At 49.5% G+C, this 14,370-nt stretch overlaps 1 protein-coding gene across 10 annotated transcripts; it reads right to left on the bottom strand.

Moving 5' to 3' along the window:
* Positions 1-3,007: 3,007 nt before the first annotated feature.
* Positions 3,008-14,364, bottom strand: KLHDC3 (kelch domain containing 3). Of its 10 annotated transcripts, XM_045498275.1 has the most exons (15): positions 14,068-14,253; positions 11,714-11,926; positions 11,360-11,536; positions 11,097-11,212; positions 10,843-10,914; positions 10,500-10,713; positions 10,333-10,419; positions 9,829-9,937; positions 9,633-9,706; positions 5,618-5,765; positions 4,833-4,899; positions 4,649-4,753; positions 4,215-4,289; positions 3,988-4,105; positions 3,008-3,541 (listed from the first exon to the last, which is right to left on the bottom strand). In XM_045498275.1, the coding sequence occupies exons 2-15, from the start codon at positions 11,865-11,867 to the stop codon at positions 3,405-3,407; spliced, it is 1,653 nt and encodes a 550-aa protein (XP_045354231.1). In that variant the 5' UTR covers positions 11,868-11,926; positions 14,068-14,253; the 3' UTR covers positions 3,008-3,404. The 10 variants fall into 10 exon arrangements, with proteins under 10 accessions (XP_045354231.1, XP_045354223.1, XP_045354224.1 ...); XM_045498267.1 differs by lacking the exons at positions 3,008-3,541; positions 3,988-4,105; positions 4,215-4,289; ... (1 more) ...; positions 4,833-4,899; positions 5,618-5,765 and adding exons at positions 7,690-8,309; positions 9,446-9,524; positions 13,157-13,230 and having other exon boundaries at positions 14,068-14,364; XM_045498268.1 differs by lacking the exons at positions 3,008-3,541; positions 3,988-4,105; positions 4,215-4,289; ... (1 more) ...; positions 4,833-4,899; positions 5,618-5,765 and adding exons at positions 7,690-8,309; positions 9,446-9,524; positions 13,189-13,230 and having other exon boundaries at positions 14,068-14,270.
* Positions 14,365-14,370: the final 6 nt, after the last annotated feature.

Here is a 14,370-nt window from a genome sequence, read left to right as displayed (position 1 = left end):
ATATGGGGTTTCTTTTTGGGGTGTCGAAAATGTTACAAAATTGGGATGGTTACACAACTCCGAATATACTAAAAACCATCACATTGTACAAGTTAAATGGGTGGAGAAGTCAAGTGTGTAATATCAATTATATCTCAACTCAATATATTCCCAATAAAAATCAAAAAGCAAGTAGACCGACTAACCCATCGCTGAAGCTCAGAGCTCTCCAATGTCTCCTGTGGGCCCTTGATGAAGGGGAAGAGTAGCAGGCTGAAGGCGTGGTGGGGCCAATACAGCCTTGTGATGGACATGCAGGTATGTTCTTGACTACCCTTCATCTGAACCCCCCTCTTTTTTTTTTTTTAATATTTATTTTTGAGAGAGAGAGAGTGAGCAGGGGAGGGGCACAGAGAGAGTGGGGAGACAGAAGATCTGAAGCAGGCTCTGCAAGGACAGCAGATAGCCCAATGCTGCGGGGCTGGAACTCATGAACCATGAGATTGTAACTTGAGCCAAAGTCACACACTTAACCAAGTGAGCCCCCCAGGCACCCCTAAACCCCCTTCTTATGCTTGGAAACCTCACACAAATTGAAGTTGAAGATAAAGCCCACCCCTCACCATATAAAAGACCAGATACTTGCTTTCCCAGCATTCCCCTTGCAGCCATATAACCAAGGTTTAGCTAATCAAATGCCTCTGCCAGGAATTTCTGAATCTAGAGCAAAACAAGAAGGAAAGTGGGATACCACTGGTGGCAACAGGGGCATCTTCACAACACTCTCGTTCCAAGATAGCATTTAGAGTGCTTTTTTAACTGCTCAGACTTAGCTGACAACCAGATTTTTTTTTTTTTTTTGAGCTTTTCTATTACCTTCTTAGTGTTTTTTGAGCCTAATAGTTCAATAGTCTTTTTATCTGTCCGAATCTGTTCTTAGGATTGATCTATGTGGCATCAGGGACCCTGGAGCACTGGATCCCTCTGGGCAAGATAAAATATCCTGGTAGCTTTAGCCCTCAGCTTACAATCACTTGGGGGACAAACACTTTATGCTCATTTCATAGTTCAGTCATCAGAATTACATCTACTCCTCCATTCCAGAAGCATAAAGCATTAGATATCCTAGCTTCTAATTCTACTTCTCTTCCTTCTCCTTATGACTGTTTTTTAGATGTTAGTCTTTAAAACGTAGTAATCTCATGATTTATCACATTAAAAACAAAAAACAAAAAACTATGCCCAAGGTGGGGCAAGATCAAGAGTTGCATGCTCTACTGAGCCAGCCATCAATTTGTTTCCTGCTTGGAATTAATAGGGCTTTCTGAATCTTACTGCTTATAAATTTCAATTCTAGAAAATTCTCAGCCTCTTTAAAATATTCTCTTCTCTGGATTTCAGATTATATGTATTATACCTTCTTAATCTATCTTCCATGTTTTGTTCTTCCTATGTATTTTAATCCTTTCCTCAGTTTCCATTTCTCTGTATCCCTGTGTTCCATCTTTGTAACTTCAAATCTACTTCCAGTTCATTCTTCTTTTAGATGTGTCTAATCTGTTGCTTAACCATAAAGTTTCTTTCTTTTTTAAATGTTTATTTATTTTGAGAGACGGCAAGATAGGGAGAGTGCACGCTCGAGAGAGAGAGAGAGAGAGAGAGAGAGAGGGAATCCTAAGCAGGCTCCGCACTGTCAGCATAGAGTCCAAAGTGGGGCTCAATCCCACGAACCTTGAGAGAGAGACAGAGAGAGAGAGAGACAGAGAGAGAGAGAGAGAGAGAGAGAGAGAGAGAGAGAATCCCAAGTAGGCTCCGCACTGTCAGCATAGAGTCCAACATGGGGCTCCATTCCACAAACCATGAGATCATGACCTGAGCCGAAGTCAAGAGTCAGATGCTTAACCGAGTCACCCAGGTGCCCCATAAAGTTTCTTTCTTTCTTTCTTTCTTTTTTTTTTTTAAAGATTTTTAAGTAATCTCTACACCCAACGTGGGGCTCAAATTCACAACCCCAAGACCAAGACCAAGGGTCTCACACTCCACCAACTGAGCAAGCCAGGCACCCCAACCTTAAAGTTTCTAACTTCAAATAGTATATTGTTCACTTTTAAAAGCTCTACTTTTTATCAAACCAGTTTGGTCCTTTTAGATATTCTTTTCTTTAGTCATAGTTTCTCTTTAAATATAAGCAAGATATTTTGTTTTGTATTTCATATTTTTTTTTTTTTTAATTTTTTTTTTCAACGTTTATTTATTTTTGGGACAGAGAGAGACAGAGCATGAACGGGGGAGGGGCAGAGAGAGAGGGAGACACAGAATCAGAAACAGGCTCCAGGCTCTGAGCCATCAGCCCAGAGCCCGACGCGGGGCTCGAACTCACGGACCGCGAGATCGTGACCTGGCTGAAGTTGGACGCTTAACCGACTGCGCCACCCAGGCGCCCCTGTATTTTATATTTCTAACACCTGTCTTTGCTGGTCTGAGTCTGTTTTCTATTGTCCCTGATGACTCTTGCTCATGGTGATTTCTTTCCTTGTGTGCTTCATATTTTCACTGAAAGCTCACATTCCTTCAAATTTTATCTAAAGGAACTCCTTGAGGCTTGAGTTTCAAGTATAACCCTCCAAGTGAAGATTACATTTGCTTCTGCCAGGTGCCTGGAAGCACTACCAACCTGAGACCACTTCAAACTGAATCATTAATTAGCTTGAGGATTCTCTAGTCCACATGGGAGTAGGAACTGTAGACCCAAACAGTACCGACAACCAGCTGTGCTTCTACATTACTGGGGAAACTTTCTGTCCTCACCTCCTCTCTCCCTCTGTATCCAAAACCAAAACTACGTAGGTGAGCTGTGAGAGTGGTTTACCCTTTCAATGATCGTGTCTTCTTTGAGGTTTAAAAGTAGGAGGGGTCTCTGGTCTGATTTCCCACTTTATGGGAGCCTTAAGTTTGCTGCCAGCCCCCACAGATGGCCCACTGAAACAGTAGTTCTAGGCCGCTCGAAAAACCCACCAAAAAATAATAATAAAAAGAAGAATAACAGGAATGTTTACAATTTGGCTCTTACATAAAGTCCCAGCACTAGGAGCTATCAACATACTTTACAGCCTTCACTAGCTTCAAGATCACTCACTCACTCATTGGCCCTTTTTCTTCTACACCACGATCACTGGTTTAAAGCAAGGATGGGAGAACATGAGGACGTGATGAACCAGATCCAAGCAGAGAAAGTGTGCCAGGACAGAAGGCTGGGCTGCTCTTCTTGTCCAAGAGCTCTCTGGTCATCTTTGAGCCAATCTAGCTCAAGGGCAGCTATGATCCTTGCCCTTTCATGAAAAACAACTAGAAGAGGCCAAGCCCAAGTCTGTCCCCATAGATCCGTTTCTCACTGGGGCAGTGGCAGAGCTGAGAACCGTTCCTCATTACTCTTTGTTCAAAGGGAGATGTCTCCGGTCCTTGCCTGCATTTCGGCGCCTCTTTCGACTCAAGAAGCTCTCTAACTTCTTACTGCGTTTCAACTCCTTGAACTTCTCAGCTAGGACCAACTGGCGCTGCTCAGCTAGAGAACAAAGAGAAAGAAAGCAGGTAAGCAAGGGAGGAGGCGCTCCTCTTTTCCTTTCCCCAGGTCTGTACTTCTCAACCTCGATGCTGGGATACATGACTTGGTTGGAGCTCACTGGTGTGTGCAGCAAGCAGATTTTTTCTACCATTCCCTGCTTTCTCTATTAAACCAACTATGAGCTCCTTCTATGTGCCTGGCCCAGCATATGTAGGGGAGGCGGGAGAGATAAAAGCAACACTCCTTGCCCATAATCTATAATTAGGGATACAAGAATAGTTACAAATTAACTCCTCCCTACCATTTCTATTTTCCTCCAACTTCCCATGGGATCCAGCCTTCATGACTTTGTTAGGGAGCTCACGGACCCCCAACACAGCATGCTGCCTCTATGGCCGCCCAAGCCTGTCCCTGTAACCAGCCTGTGACAGCTGTGCCCCACTTACATTTCTTCAGGAAGTATGGCCGATGGCCCTGCTGGGCCCGAGCCCGCCTCTCCTGCTTCAGGGCCAGGCGCAGCTCCTGCTGCCGCTTGCGTTCCTGCTGTGCCAGTTCTTGCTGCTCCTGAGAAGCAAAGACGAGGTGGTGGATGGGTGAGTAGGAGGGACTGTGAACCACCTCCCGAGTGCCCTGAACTGTTCTCCCCGCCCACCTGCGATTCTGACCCACTCACCATTCTCTGGAGCAGCTGCTGCAGTTTCTCGTGCTCCTGCCCTGAACGGTGCTTCTTCAACTGCTTTTTCACAAGCTCCACATTATAAAATAATATGACGGTTAGCAGTCTGCAAACGTCAACCAAAATGTTGTGCCAAGCATTATACTAAGAGGTTCACGTTTGTTAATGCAGTAACACTAAGAGATATGAGTTATTTTATTATCTCTTTATGATTAGAAAAGTGAGAAGTTAAGGAACCTGCCAATGGTCACACGGCTGGTAAACTAATGAGCCAGGATTTGAACAGAAGCACATTTGGGAAGAGTTAAATCAATTAAGGAGAAATAAATCTGCCCACCACTATGTTCCCTGTTCCCCTCTGCCCAACTCAATAACCTGTACCCGAGTTTCCCACCCCTGGAATCCCCATGAGCTGGTCTAATGTTCCAAACCTCTTTCTCTTTGGCTCGGATGTCATTCAGGAATTGATACGTTTTGTCAAACACCTCAGCATTATATTCCCCTGACAGATCGTCAAAGCGGGGGTCCCGGGCTACCTTCGGAAAGAACAGAGAGACTATAAATGAACTGTTCAATCTCCCCTCACTGAGACAGCCCTTCCTGCTTCCTCCTCACCTTCTTACTGATTGGAACAACTTGACGCAAAAATGGCACCCGAACCTTGGCTGACATTTCCAGAGGCCTACGGAGAAATTAAAAGACATGTCCAGGGTCTCCAGTCCTTTTTTGTTTTTTTCAAAGATTTTATTTTTAAGTAATCTTTATACCCAACGTGGGGCTGAAACTCACAACCCCAAGATCAAGAGGGGCACCTGGGTGGCTCAGTCAGTTGAATGTCTGACTTCAGCTCAGGTCATGATCTCACGGTTCATGAGTCTCAGCCCCACATTGGGCTCTCCGCTGTCAGCCTGGAGCCTGCCTGGGATCCTCCGTCCCTCTCTCTCTCTCTCTGCCCTTCCCCCAATTGTGAGTGCTCAGTCTCTCTCTCTCAAAAATAAAAACATTTAAAAAAAAAAAAAAAAAAAAAGAGGTGCACACTCCACTGGCTGAGCCAGCCAGATGCCCTGGCTCTCCAGTGTTGTTTTTTTGTTGTTGTTTGGTTTTTAATGTTTATTTTTGAGAGAGAGAGTGCCAGTGGGAGTTGGGCAGAGAGAGGGGGAGACACAGAATCTGAAGCAGGCTCCAGGTTCCAACCTGTCAGCACAGAGCCTGACGTGGGGCTTGAACTCACAAACTGCAAGATCATGACCTGAGCCAAAGTCAGCCCCTTAACTGAAAGGGCCACCCAGGCGCCCTCCCTGGCTCTCCAGTCTTGATCAAAGGCCTCCCATCTAGGAATGCAGACACCCACTCAAAGTCCCAGGTATTCTCAAATTCCTGGGGCAGGCCTTGCTCCTCACCTGTGCTTATCTGCAACACATGCATTTTGGACAGGTGGTCTAGAACTTGGCTTCTTAGTATTATTTCCAGCTACCAACTGTTTGTATGTCTTAGTCCCCACTTTGTTCTGCAATTCCAACAGCTCTTCAAATGACATGTCAGATGTGTCTGTGGAAGGAGGGATGGGTACACAACTCAGCACAGCATCTCCCAGCGTTACAGAGACATCATCCCACCCTCATTCCTTAAGTAACTGACCCTTTCCAATATCCCCATCAGGCCAATCACGACAGGCTTTAGGCAGCGCAGGTTGCAAGGTGCTACACTGACACCTAACTTCCCAACCATTCCCACCACCTGCTAAGGAAGGTATACAAATGTACGGTTGGGGGTAGGCCAAGCCACAGTCCATTCTTTTTCATTTTCTTTTGAATCCTGCCTTCGCGGTCTTCCCCACAGGGCATGTCTTCCTTGCTCAGTTACCACTGCCAGTGCTCTCCTTCATACTCTCAGCACCCCTCACCTCAGCCAGTGCTCTAGCCTCCTAACCGCCATCTCCTCCCAAAGTGATGCTGGACAGGCTGGACAGGGGCATCTAAAATGCGAAGCTCATCTCATCATTCCTACCCCTTTTCCATACACATATGCTTCAGATCACATCACTTCAGAACTCAAAACTCCCTAATAGCTTCATCTTGATCAGAGTAAAAGCTACAGGCCTTATAGTGGTTTGAAACCCCCCATGTGACCTCACCCCTGGTCTCTAATCTTGAGTCCTATAATCTCTTTCCCACTCCTCTCAACTAGTCTAGCACTTACTGAGCAAGAAGATCTATGATCCTGCCTCAGTTCCTTTGCATTCGATGTTGCCTCTGCTTGGAATCTTTATCCAGATGTATTTACTGTTTCCTCACCTCCTTCAAACGGTTGCTCAAATGTCACCTACTCAGTGAGGCCTTCTGTAACTACCTAAAATTGCAACCCCTCCCTTGCTTTCTCTCCATAGCCCTTGTAATCTTTTTGAAAAACTGAGGTATAATTCACATATCAAAATTCACCCTTAAAAATACACATTCCTCTGCTTTACCTTTTACTGTATTAATTTACTTTTTTTTAGTCATCCTTTCTGAAAGATAAGTTCCATGAGAACACGATTTTTAAGATTTTATGTTTAACTTATCCATACACCCAATGTGAGCTTGAACCCACACCTCCCAGATCAAGAGTCACATGCTCTACTGACTGAGCCAGCCAGTCACCCCATAACAGGAGTTTTTGACGGCTTCTATTCACTACTGTATCTACAGCATCTAGAATGGGATCTAGAACAGCCCGCACACGATAGATGCTCAACGAAGATTTGCGAAATGTGTTCAATCCTGACCTACTAACCCCCAGCAACCAATGCCTCCCCAGACTGTACTTTTACACACGCGTTTTCTCCCTGCGCAAAACTCTCATCCTCCCTTTCAGAAACTGCCCAGCCTGTCCTAACCCAGGAAGCGCCTCCTCACACCCCAGTCCCATTTCGTCGGCGGCGCTCCCCGCGGTGGCCTCTTATAGAGAACTAGGCAGTTTCACGGTCACTGCGCCGCCACCTACCCTTCCCCCCGCCCCGCGCTGCCCCTCGGCCCGGCACGAGGCCCTCACCCTTCCGCAGGACCCCGGGCCCCACGCCCTGGCCATCCTCCTCGCCTCTACTGGCCCTGCGGGGAGACCCGAGGGCCGCCGCGATACGAGAACTCTCTCTCGGCATTGGCTTGTGGGACGCGCCGGGAGCGAATGGCGCCACTTCCGCCCTCGTGCCTCCCGCCCCGCCTCTTCCGGCTTCTCCGGGAGACGCGTCTGCGCAAGTCGGTGGTGGCCAGGACACTCCGGCGGGATGCACGCACTCGGTATGCCGTCGCCACCTTTTGGTCACATGGCGCTGGACCCCGCGCTCTAGAAAAGCCAGGGCCAGGCCTTGGTGGTATTTGGTTTCCTTTTGCTCTTGGCAGAGAAGCCAGAACCTGGCAGAGAAGCACCCTGTCCTTTCGCAAGCTTCTGCCATCCACCCCCATCGTATTCCACAAAAACAGATCACACGTTTGGAGATTTTTAATCCATTTTTATAAAATCTGAGCTGGCTGGGAGCGTCAGGGAACAGCAACAGCTCAGGGAAGGGTGGGATTATCTGCTGGTCCTCGCCTCCCCAGGTCAGGGAGAATGAGGGTTTCATGGCAACAGTTGCAATTCCTCTCAGCTCCCGATCAATGCTCTTGACTCAAGCAGGGGGAGGGGGTGGAAACAAGGGTGGGGGAAGCTCCTGAGGCTCAGGCACTGCTTGCTTCTCCCTAATCCCCATTCCCTTCACTTCCCAACAGAGCCTGGCTGGCCTGGGGCAGAGCAGAGGCCCAGGAGCAGTTGGAAGGAGGTGTATGGGACAGAGCACCAAGGGGAAGGGGCCCTCGGCCCAAGGGGGTAGGGAACTAGCCCTCCCCCCTACAGCTCCCCACTGAGTTCACAGCACAGGAAACACCTCTAGTCCAACAACTCCACGCAGAGGTATACCGAGTCCAGGGACCAAAGGGACAGGCAGGTGAGGGATGGGGAAGGGCAGTGAAGATAATAGCAGGCTCAGGAAGGGAGGCGGCAGCAACTCTCTCCTACCCATGGGAGGAGACGATGGGGCGACTGATATTGCTGTTGGTGGTCATGGCATTCAGCTCCCACCTGGAAGGCCAACAATGACAGGCACAAAGGGCAGAAGAGTGGAGCCTCCACCCTCAAGCCCAGAATTGCTCAGACAAAGCTATGAACACACCAGTCCCTTCAACATCCTAAAGCTCAACCACCCACAGCCACCGCTTTCTTATAGCCTTACTGTTTGACATGATTGTTAACAATCATGGCCCCACCCACCACCAAATCTGGTATCACCCACTCATCCACCTGCCAGCTCATGTAGACTTCCTATCTATGTTTATATATGTGTGCTTATGCCCAACTCCTGGAAAAAATCATCTGTATACACACCTCAGTAAACTTCCCACCCTACCTTTCCCCCTTTGCTCAGATCCAACCGGGAATGCCTGTTTTTACTCTCAACTCCCAACCCTTTAAAGGCCCTGACTCCCTCTCCTAGGCTTGTACAGACTTCCCCAGCCCTCCCACCACATTAAAATTAAATCCCTTTTTTCTCCCTTTCTTTTTGACAATTCTGTCATCCTACAAAGATTTACCAAGTACCCCCTTTATGCCAAGACCCTCACTACAGTCTACTTGGTATGAAATACTTGCACATGTGTCAATCCTGAGCAAGCCCATGAGCCATCAGTTCAGCCTTGTATACTTCGTGTCACCAAATACTGAACACCACCCCCCCCCTCCCCCAGGCAAGTAAGAGTTAAACTGAACTGATACAGGAGAGGGAAGTGTCCATAATGACCCTGAAGGACACAAGTATACACCAAATAACTTTTGGTGCTTGATTTGGACCTAAGAATGGAATTCAAAGGGAAGTAGGTAGGAAGGACCTCCCTTAACTCTGGAACTAATGTGATCCAAAGATTCCTATACTTGTCTTTGCAGCTAACTTCAAAGATTTAATTGAACTTTCTCAGCATGTTAAAAACAACCATACAGGCTCGGGTCTCAGGAAGTGATGCTTCTGAGCTTGGTTTGAAACACCGGATTTTTTTTTCTTCATATGATTTACCCAGCTGATAATCCTGTATCTCCTTTGCTCTCACTCTCAAGTACATTACATCTCCAGCAGAACAAAAATTTCTGTCCCCTCTATACTGAGAAACAAGTTCATCTGATCACACACTCTCAACCAATCCCTCCTCTCCAACCACGCACTGTACCTGATGTCATGGGGCAAACACGACTGGTCCAGGTTATACTGAATCACGGCCAGTTTACACAGAGTCTTCAGACTAGGGCCTTTGAAGAAGTCAGAGAGAGGGATACGCTCAGAACCAAGGAAAGGGTCCACTCCTCAATGTCACCACCCAAAGACAGGGACACATATCTGGAAATATGTGTACTTACTAAAGTCCAAAATGTGTAAATCAGAATGATCTATGAGGTCAAATTCATCTCCCAGGCCTTCCTCAGGAGATGGACTATAGGGATCAAAAAAGAGATTAAGGAAGGAGGAAAGACTACCCATGAGACCCTCCTCCTCAAATGCCTCCCATGCAGTCAGATTGGGCCCTTCCCCAAGCCCTCCCACTTTCCTCCTAACCTGGTACCCCCAAAGAGAACAATCTTGTCACCAACAATACAGCAGCACTGGCGCCGGCGGGGACATGGCCCCTTCCCCTTCGGTTCAATCTTTTTCCAGGTAAAGGACACTGAAGAGAAGTTTATATGGAGGTTTAATACCTGCCCAGTCCAGACATCCTCCCTACCCCCATGCTCACCCTCACCTACTTAGGATTATTTTTTCCCCTCCCCCAATTGCTCCTTGTTCTCCCCTTAAAGGCAGTGCTCTGGGGCGCCTGGGTGGCTCAGTCGGTTAAACATCTGACTTCAGCTCAGGTCATGATCTCTTGGTTTGTGAGTTCTAGCCCCACGTCGGGGTCTGTGCTGACAGCTCAGAGCCTGGAGCCTGCTTCGGATTCTGGGTCTCCCTCTCTCTCTGCCCCTCCCCAGTTCACACACTCTCTCTCTCTCTCTCTCTCTCTCTCTCTCTCTCTCAAAAATAAGTAAACATTAAAAAAAAAAATTTAAAGGCAGCGCTCTGTACCAGGGTTAAACTTCCAGAGGTCATGGAAATGCCGGTTCAGCCTTGCATTATAGCCACCAAAGATGTACAGCTCCCCATTATAACCAACTGGAAGGAAAGAGAAACGTGAAGAGTGTGAGGGCAACAGGTGGGAAAGGGGACCCCCACAGAGACCCACAGACACTCACAGGCTGAGTGGCTCCGGCGGCCCTCAGGCAGCACTGGAGTGGGTGGACAGTCCAGCCAGGCCTCAGTCCTCGTGTCAAAGACACGGATGCGGTTGCAGTAAATCTCATTGTTGGAATGGAATGGCCCAAAGCGGTCGGCACGGCCCCCAAAGACATACATGTGACTGCCCAGCATTGTAGCTGAGTGAAAGTCCCTCCAGCGTGCAGGGTTGCCCTGGGCAGGAGCAGAGAGATAAAAGAGTGGGAGTCAGCACGGAGGCTAGGAGGGGATCTGCTCTCACTGAGCTTCCTATGATTTCTTCAATTGAAAGTAAGGATCTGGGAGGAAGAAGAAAAGGCAGACCTTTGTACAAATAAGGGTCCATGTCATGGTACTGGTATCCAGCTTGTGAATGTCATTGGAAAAGCAGTCCGCCTGAGTGGGAAGAGAAAGGAAGTGAAGAAAGGAATCAAAGAGGGGATCCGTGGTGACCCTCTGACTCTTGGCCTCTCCCGTCAAAACCCGCAAACAAGCCAAAGCCTCCCATTCCACCACCCTTAATTTCCCTTTCTCTTTCTTATTCTCACCCTAAAGCTCTAGTTTGCTCCCAGACATACCAGCTGCTCATAGCCCCCGAAAATGTACATGGTTTTGCCCAGGACACAAGCTGAATGTCCATCCCGGGCCCCAGGAACTGTTCCTGACACTCGCGGTGTGGACCACTTGTGAGTATCTGAAAGAGAGGAGAGGCTGGGTCAGTAAGCAACCTCTGACACCACTCCCTCCTAGACTCTAGAATGCCCTCAGCCCACACCTTTCCCAGCCCATTCCCCGGTGGCATCATTTGGCAGAACAGAGCCTCTCTGAGATCCATACTCACTGACGTCAAAGGCATAAAGTACATTGCAGGCTCCTTCGGTGTCATTCCGCCCGCCCCAAAGGAAGACCATGTCATCGATGAGGACGGTCGAGTGTCCATACCGCATGTAGGGTACCACAGGAGCCTGCCCACGGATGGCAGGCCTCACTGGGGGCAGCTTTGTCCAACGCAAGGACACTGTGGGCACAGTTCTGCTCAGCCCTGGAAACCTCCTTCCAGGCTGTTCACCTTTTCCCAAACCAGACATTCATTCCCCCATCCCCTTTGGCCATGGGGACTGCCACCAAACCTCATTCAGCTGCCCGTTCCCCTCCCTGACATGGGTACCCAGGGATGGTCCCAGCATTAGCTTACCTGCATTGAAAATGTGCACATCAATCTGCCGCAGTGTTTCATAGTCTTCACCAGAGCAGTAACCCCCGAAGGAGTATACCCGGTGCCCAACAGCCACTGCAGCATGGTTCACCCTGCGGGGCCCGCCCTCCAGGTGCACTGTCCACCGTAACATCCCCTGGGTCACTGGTTACAGCAACATGCCCCCCCGGCACGGCCTGCTGCCTCTGCTACCTGCACACAAGTTATGGCCATGGGCTCCTCAGGCAAGGTCTTTATCTGGCTCACCAGGACTCTGCCCAGGACCAGCCCTTGCCTCCAAGCGTCACCCTGGTGGCCCTCCCACACCACCTTTCCAAAGCTCAGGTAGAGGTCAGGGAGCTAGCCCTGGTCCGGTGTTCTCCCACAGTGAAGGGCGGGGCGGCTCTGACCTGATTGACAGCTCAGAATTTGCTGATCAAAGGTTCAGCATGGTCATCCCTTACTCATGGAGGCTTCACCGTGTCGCTGGCCTGGCACAAGCTGCAAGCACCGCCTGTCCTTCCCAGGGCAGTGCATTCTCTTGTCTCTCTGGCTCTGCTCCGCTTACTGCCACCTCTCTAAGAATCTGTGCTCTTTAAGGTGGGGAAAGGGATCTCAAAATACTCAGGGCTATTAATAGTGCAGCCAACCCCAATCGGTCCATTGAAAGCTGGCATGGGTGCTTCAAAGGAGAAAAGCTTTTGGCTTTTGGAGTGAAACAGTCCCCCCATCCAGGGCAGGGTGGATAGGGTAGGAATGATCCAGGACAGGGGGCTCCACGGATGGTAAGCCCCTCAAAGGGAGCTCTCGTCAAGCTAAGCTGTTGTCATCAGGGTCATCCAGGGCCCCTCACAGGCACGAAGAGTTCCTTTAACAGCTGTGCCTGGTATACTGCCAAGACTAGGAACTTAAGCCAGAAAGGTATGTGTCTGCTGGGGACTGAGGGGGTGGGGGTGGAGAGGAGGAATTTTCCCCTCCTGCTACTTCTCCAACCCCGCTATTGTAATAAAGAACAAGCTGTTTCAGCAGCTCTTCTCCCACTTAAAACCCTGAAAGGGGAATGGGGTAGGGGTGTGTGTTAGAAAAGAGAGAGGAAGGGGCGGGGTGTGGGGGAGCCCTTGGGCAGGACAAGAAATAGACTCAAGCATGACCTGCCAACCTAGTGATAATGGGTACATTTGAAGGCTCTGTCAGACAAATGTTCCTCCAATGGGTATTGCCTTCGTTGGCAGGCACCTGCTGGGTTTGAGTGGATCATCTGCTCCCTGCTCAAGAAGCCCTGGCAGAGCGAAGAACCTGGCAGAACCTCAGGCATAGAGAAAGCAAGTAAGGGAGGCCCCTCATAAGAAAGAGACACGGTTTTCAGCTGGCTTGCCAGCCCCCCTCCCCCTTCAACCTCCCTCAACCCCCCATCCCATGCTTTAAATAGCCAGCCTGCCAAACCTGAAATAGCCCCGGCAGGAAACCACTCTCACTTCATTACTCCTGTTCTCAATCCAAAAGATCTTGGATCTGGACTTGTGGGGACAGATAGGAGGTTGAACAGTTTAAGAATGTGAGTCTTTTGTCTTCCCTCATAACTTCTACTCCCCCCTTCAGCTATGTCAAGGTAAAAAATTCACAGGGGAAGAGAGAAGCAATTCCATCCAAAAGTGGACAGATTCTTAGCTGCTTCACAATGACAACTCAAACTCATGGAGATAAGCCCCTACTGTCTCAGGGGCCCCATTTGTCTCTGGGTCTCCTGGATCATTGCTGCATTCTCAAGCTTCCTGCATACCCTTCATGTACCTATCCCCCTCCCTGGTCTCTTGCAATGTCCACTCCCCATTTCTGGCCCTTCTTGATCTGTGAGCTTTGCAGTTTTCTTCTTTTTCCTTCTCCCACCGCACCAAGCTCCACCCCGACAGCCCTCCATTTTCCCTCTTCCACTAAGGGGAAAAAGGCGAATATTCACTGACCCCTTTCGGCCAGGGATATTCCTCCCTGCCTATGACGCTATCCCTGTCTTCTTCCAGTCATCCCAACACTCCCCTCCCCCACAATGCCAGACCCTCCCCTCCTTTTTTTACATTATCCTCAGCTTCCCCGTTCTCCTCATAGCCCGGTCTTCCTTCCAATTCCCTTCAGTGCCTCTGCCAGCCACCAGGTCCCCCCCCCCCCCACACTCATTTCCTCACCATCCTCCCCCAGTCCTTCTTTCCCCATTAACACTCTCCTTTCCCATCATCCCCCTAGTTCCCTCCCCACCCCCACCTCATCACTCTCAGGCCCCTCCCCCACGACGCCAGCTCCAGGTATGGGCGACCCCAGCCCCTCCAATTTTCCTTGTTCGTCAACCCATCCCGGGCTACCTGCCAGGCCGGGCCGGGGCGGGGCCGCGGATCCTCGCGCTGCCTGCAGTCTAGAACCCGTTGAGCGCCAACCGACGGCTAGCTCCCCAACGAGATAAACACAGCCAGACTCGGTCCTTCCGGAGGGCAGCCGTGTGCGCACGTGCAGTCAGAGCTAAGTGCCCGAAGCCTACCGGGACTTGTAGTCCACGGGTTTCCAGAGGGACGTGAGGGGCTGAGGAGTGGCCAGGAGCCGAGGGAGGTTGTGCGCCTGTGCATATATGTGTCAAAAAAAAAATACCCCAAAAACCCTGGGCATCACTG

The sequence above is a fragment of the Leopardus geoffroyi genome, chromosome B2, assembly GCF_018350155.1.
Source record: "Leopardus geoffroyi isolate Oge1 chromosome B2, O.geoffroyi_Oge1_pat1.0, whole genome shotgun sequence".
Classification (NCBI taxonomy): domain Eukaryota; kingdom Metazoa; phylum Chordata; class Mammalia; order Carnivora; family Felidae; genus Leopardus; species Leopardus geoffroyi.
This window is presented reverse-complemented; position numbering and strand designations above follow the sequence as displayed.

Coding starts and splice junctions, on each gene's coding strand:
- KLHDC3 (XM_045498275.1), bottom strand. CDS start 11,867: ATGTTACGGTGGACAGTGCACCTGGAGGGCGGGCCCCGCAGGGTGAAC. Junction 11,213..11,359: donor ACTTTATGCCTTTGACGTCA/GTGAGTATGGAT, acceptor CCTCTCTTTCAG/ATACTCACAAGTGGTCCACA. Junction 10,420..10,499: donor CCGCCGGAGCCACTCAGCCT/GTGAGTGTCTGT, acceptor CTTTCCTTCCAG/TTGGTTATAATGGGGAGCTG.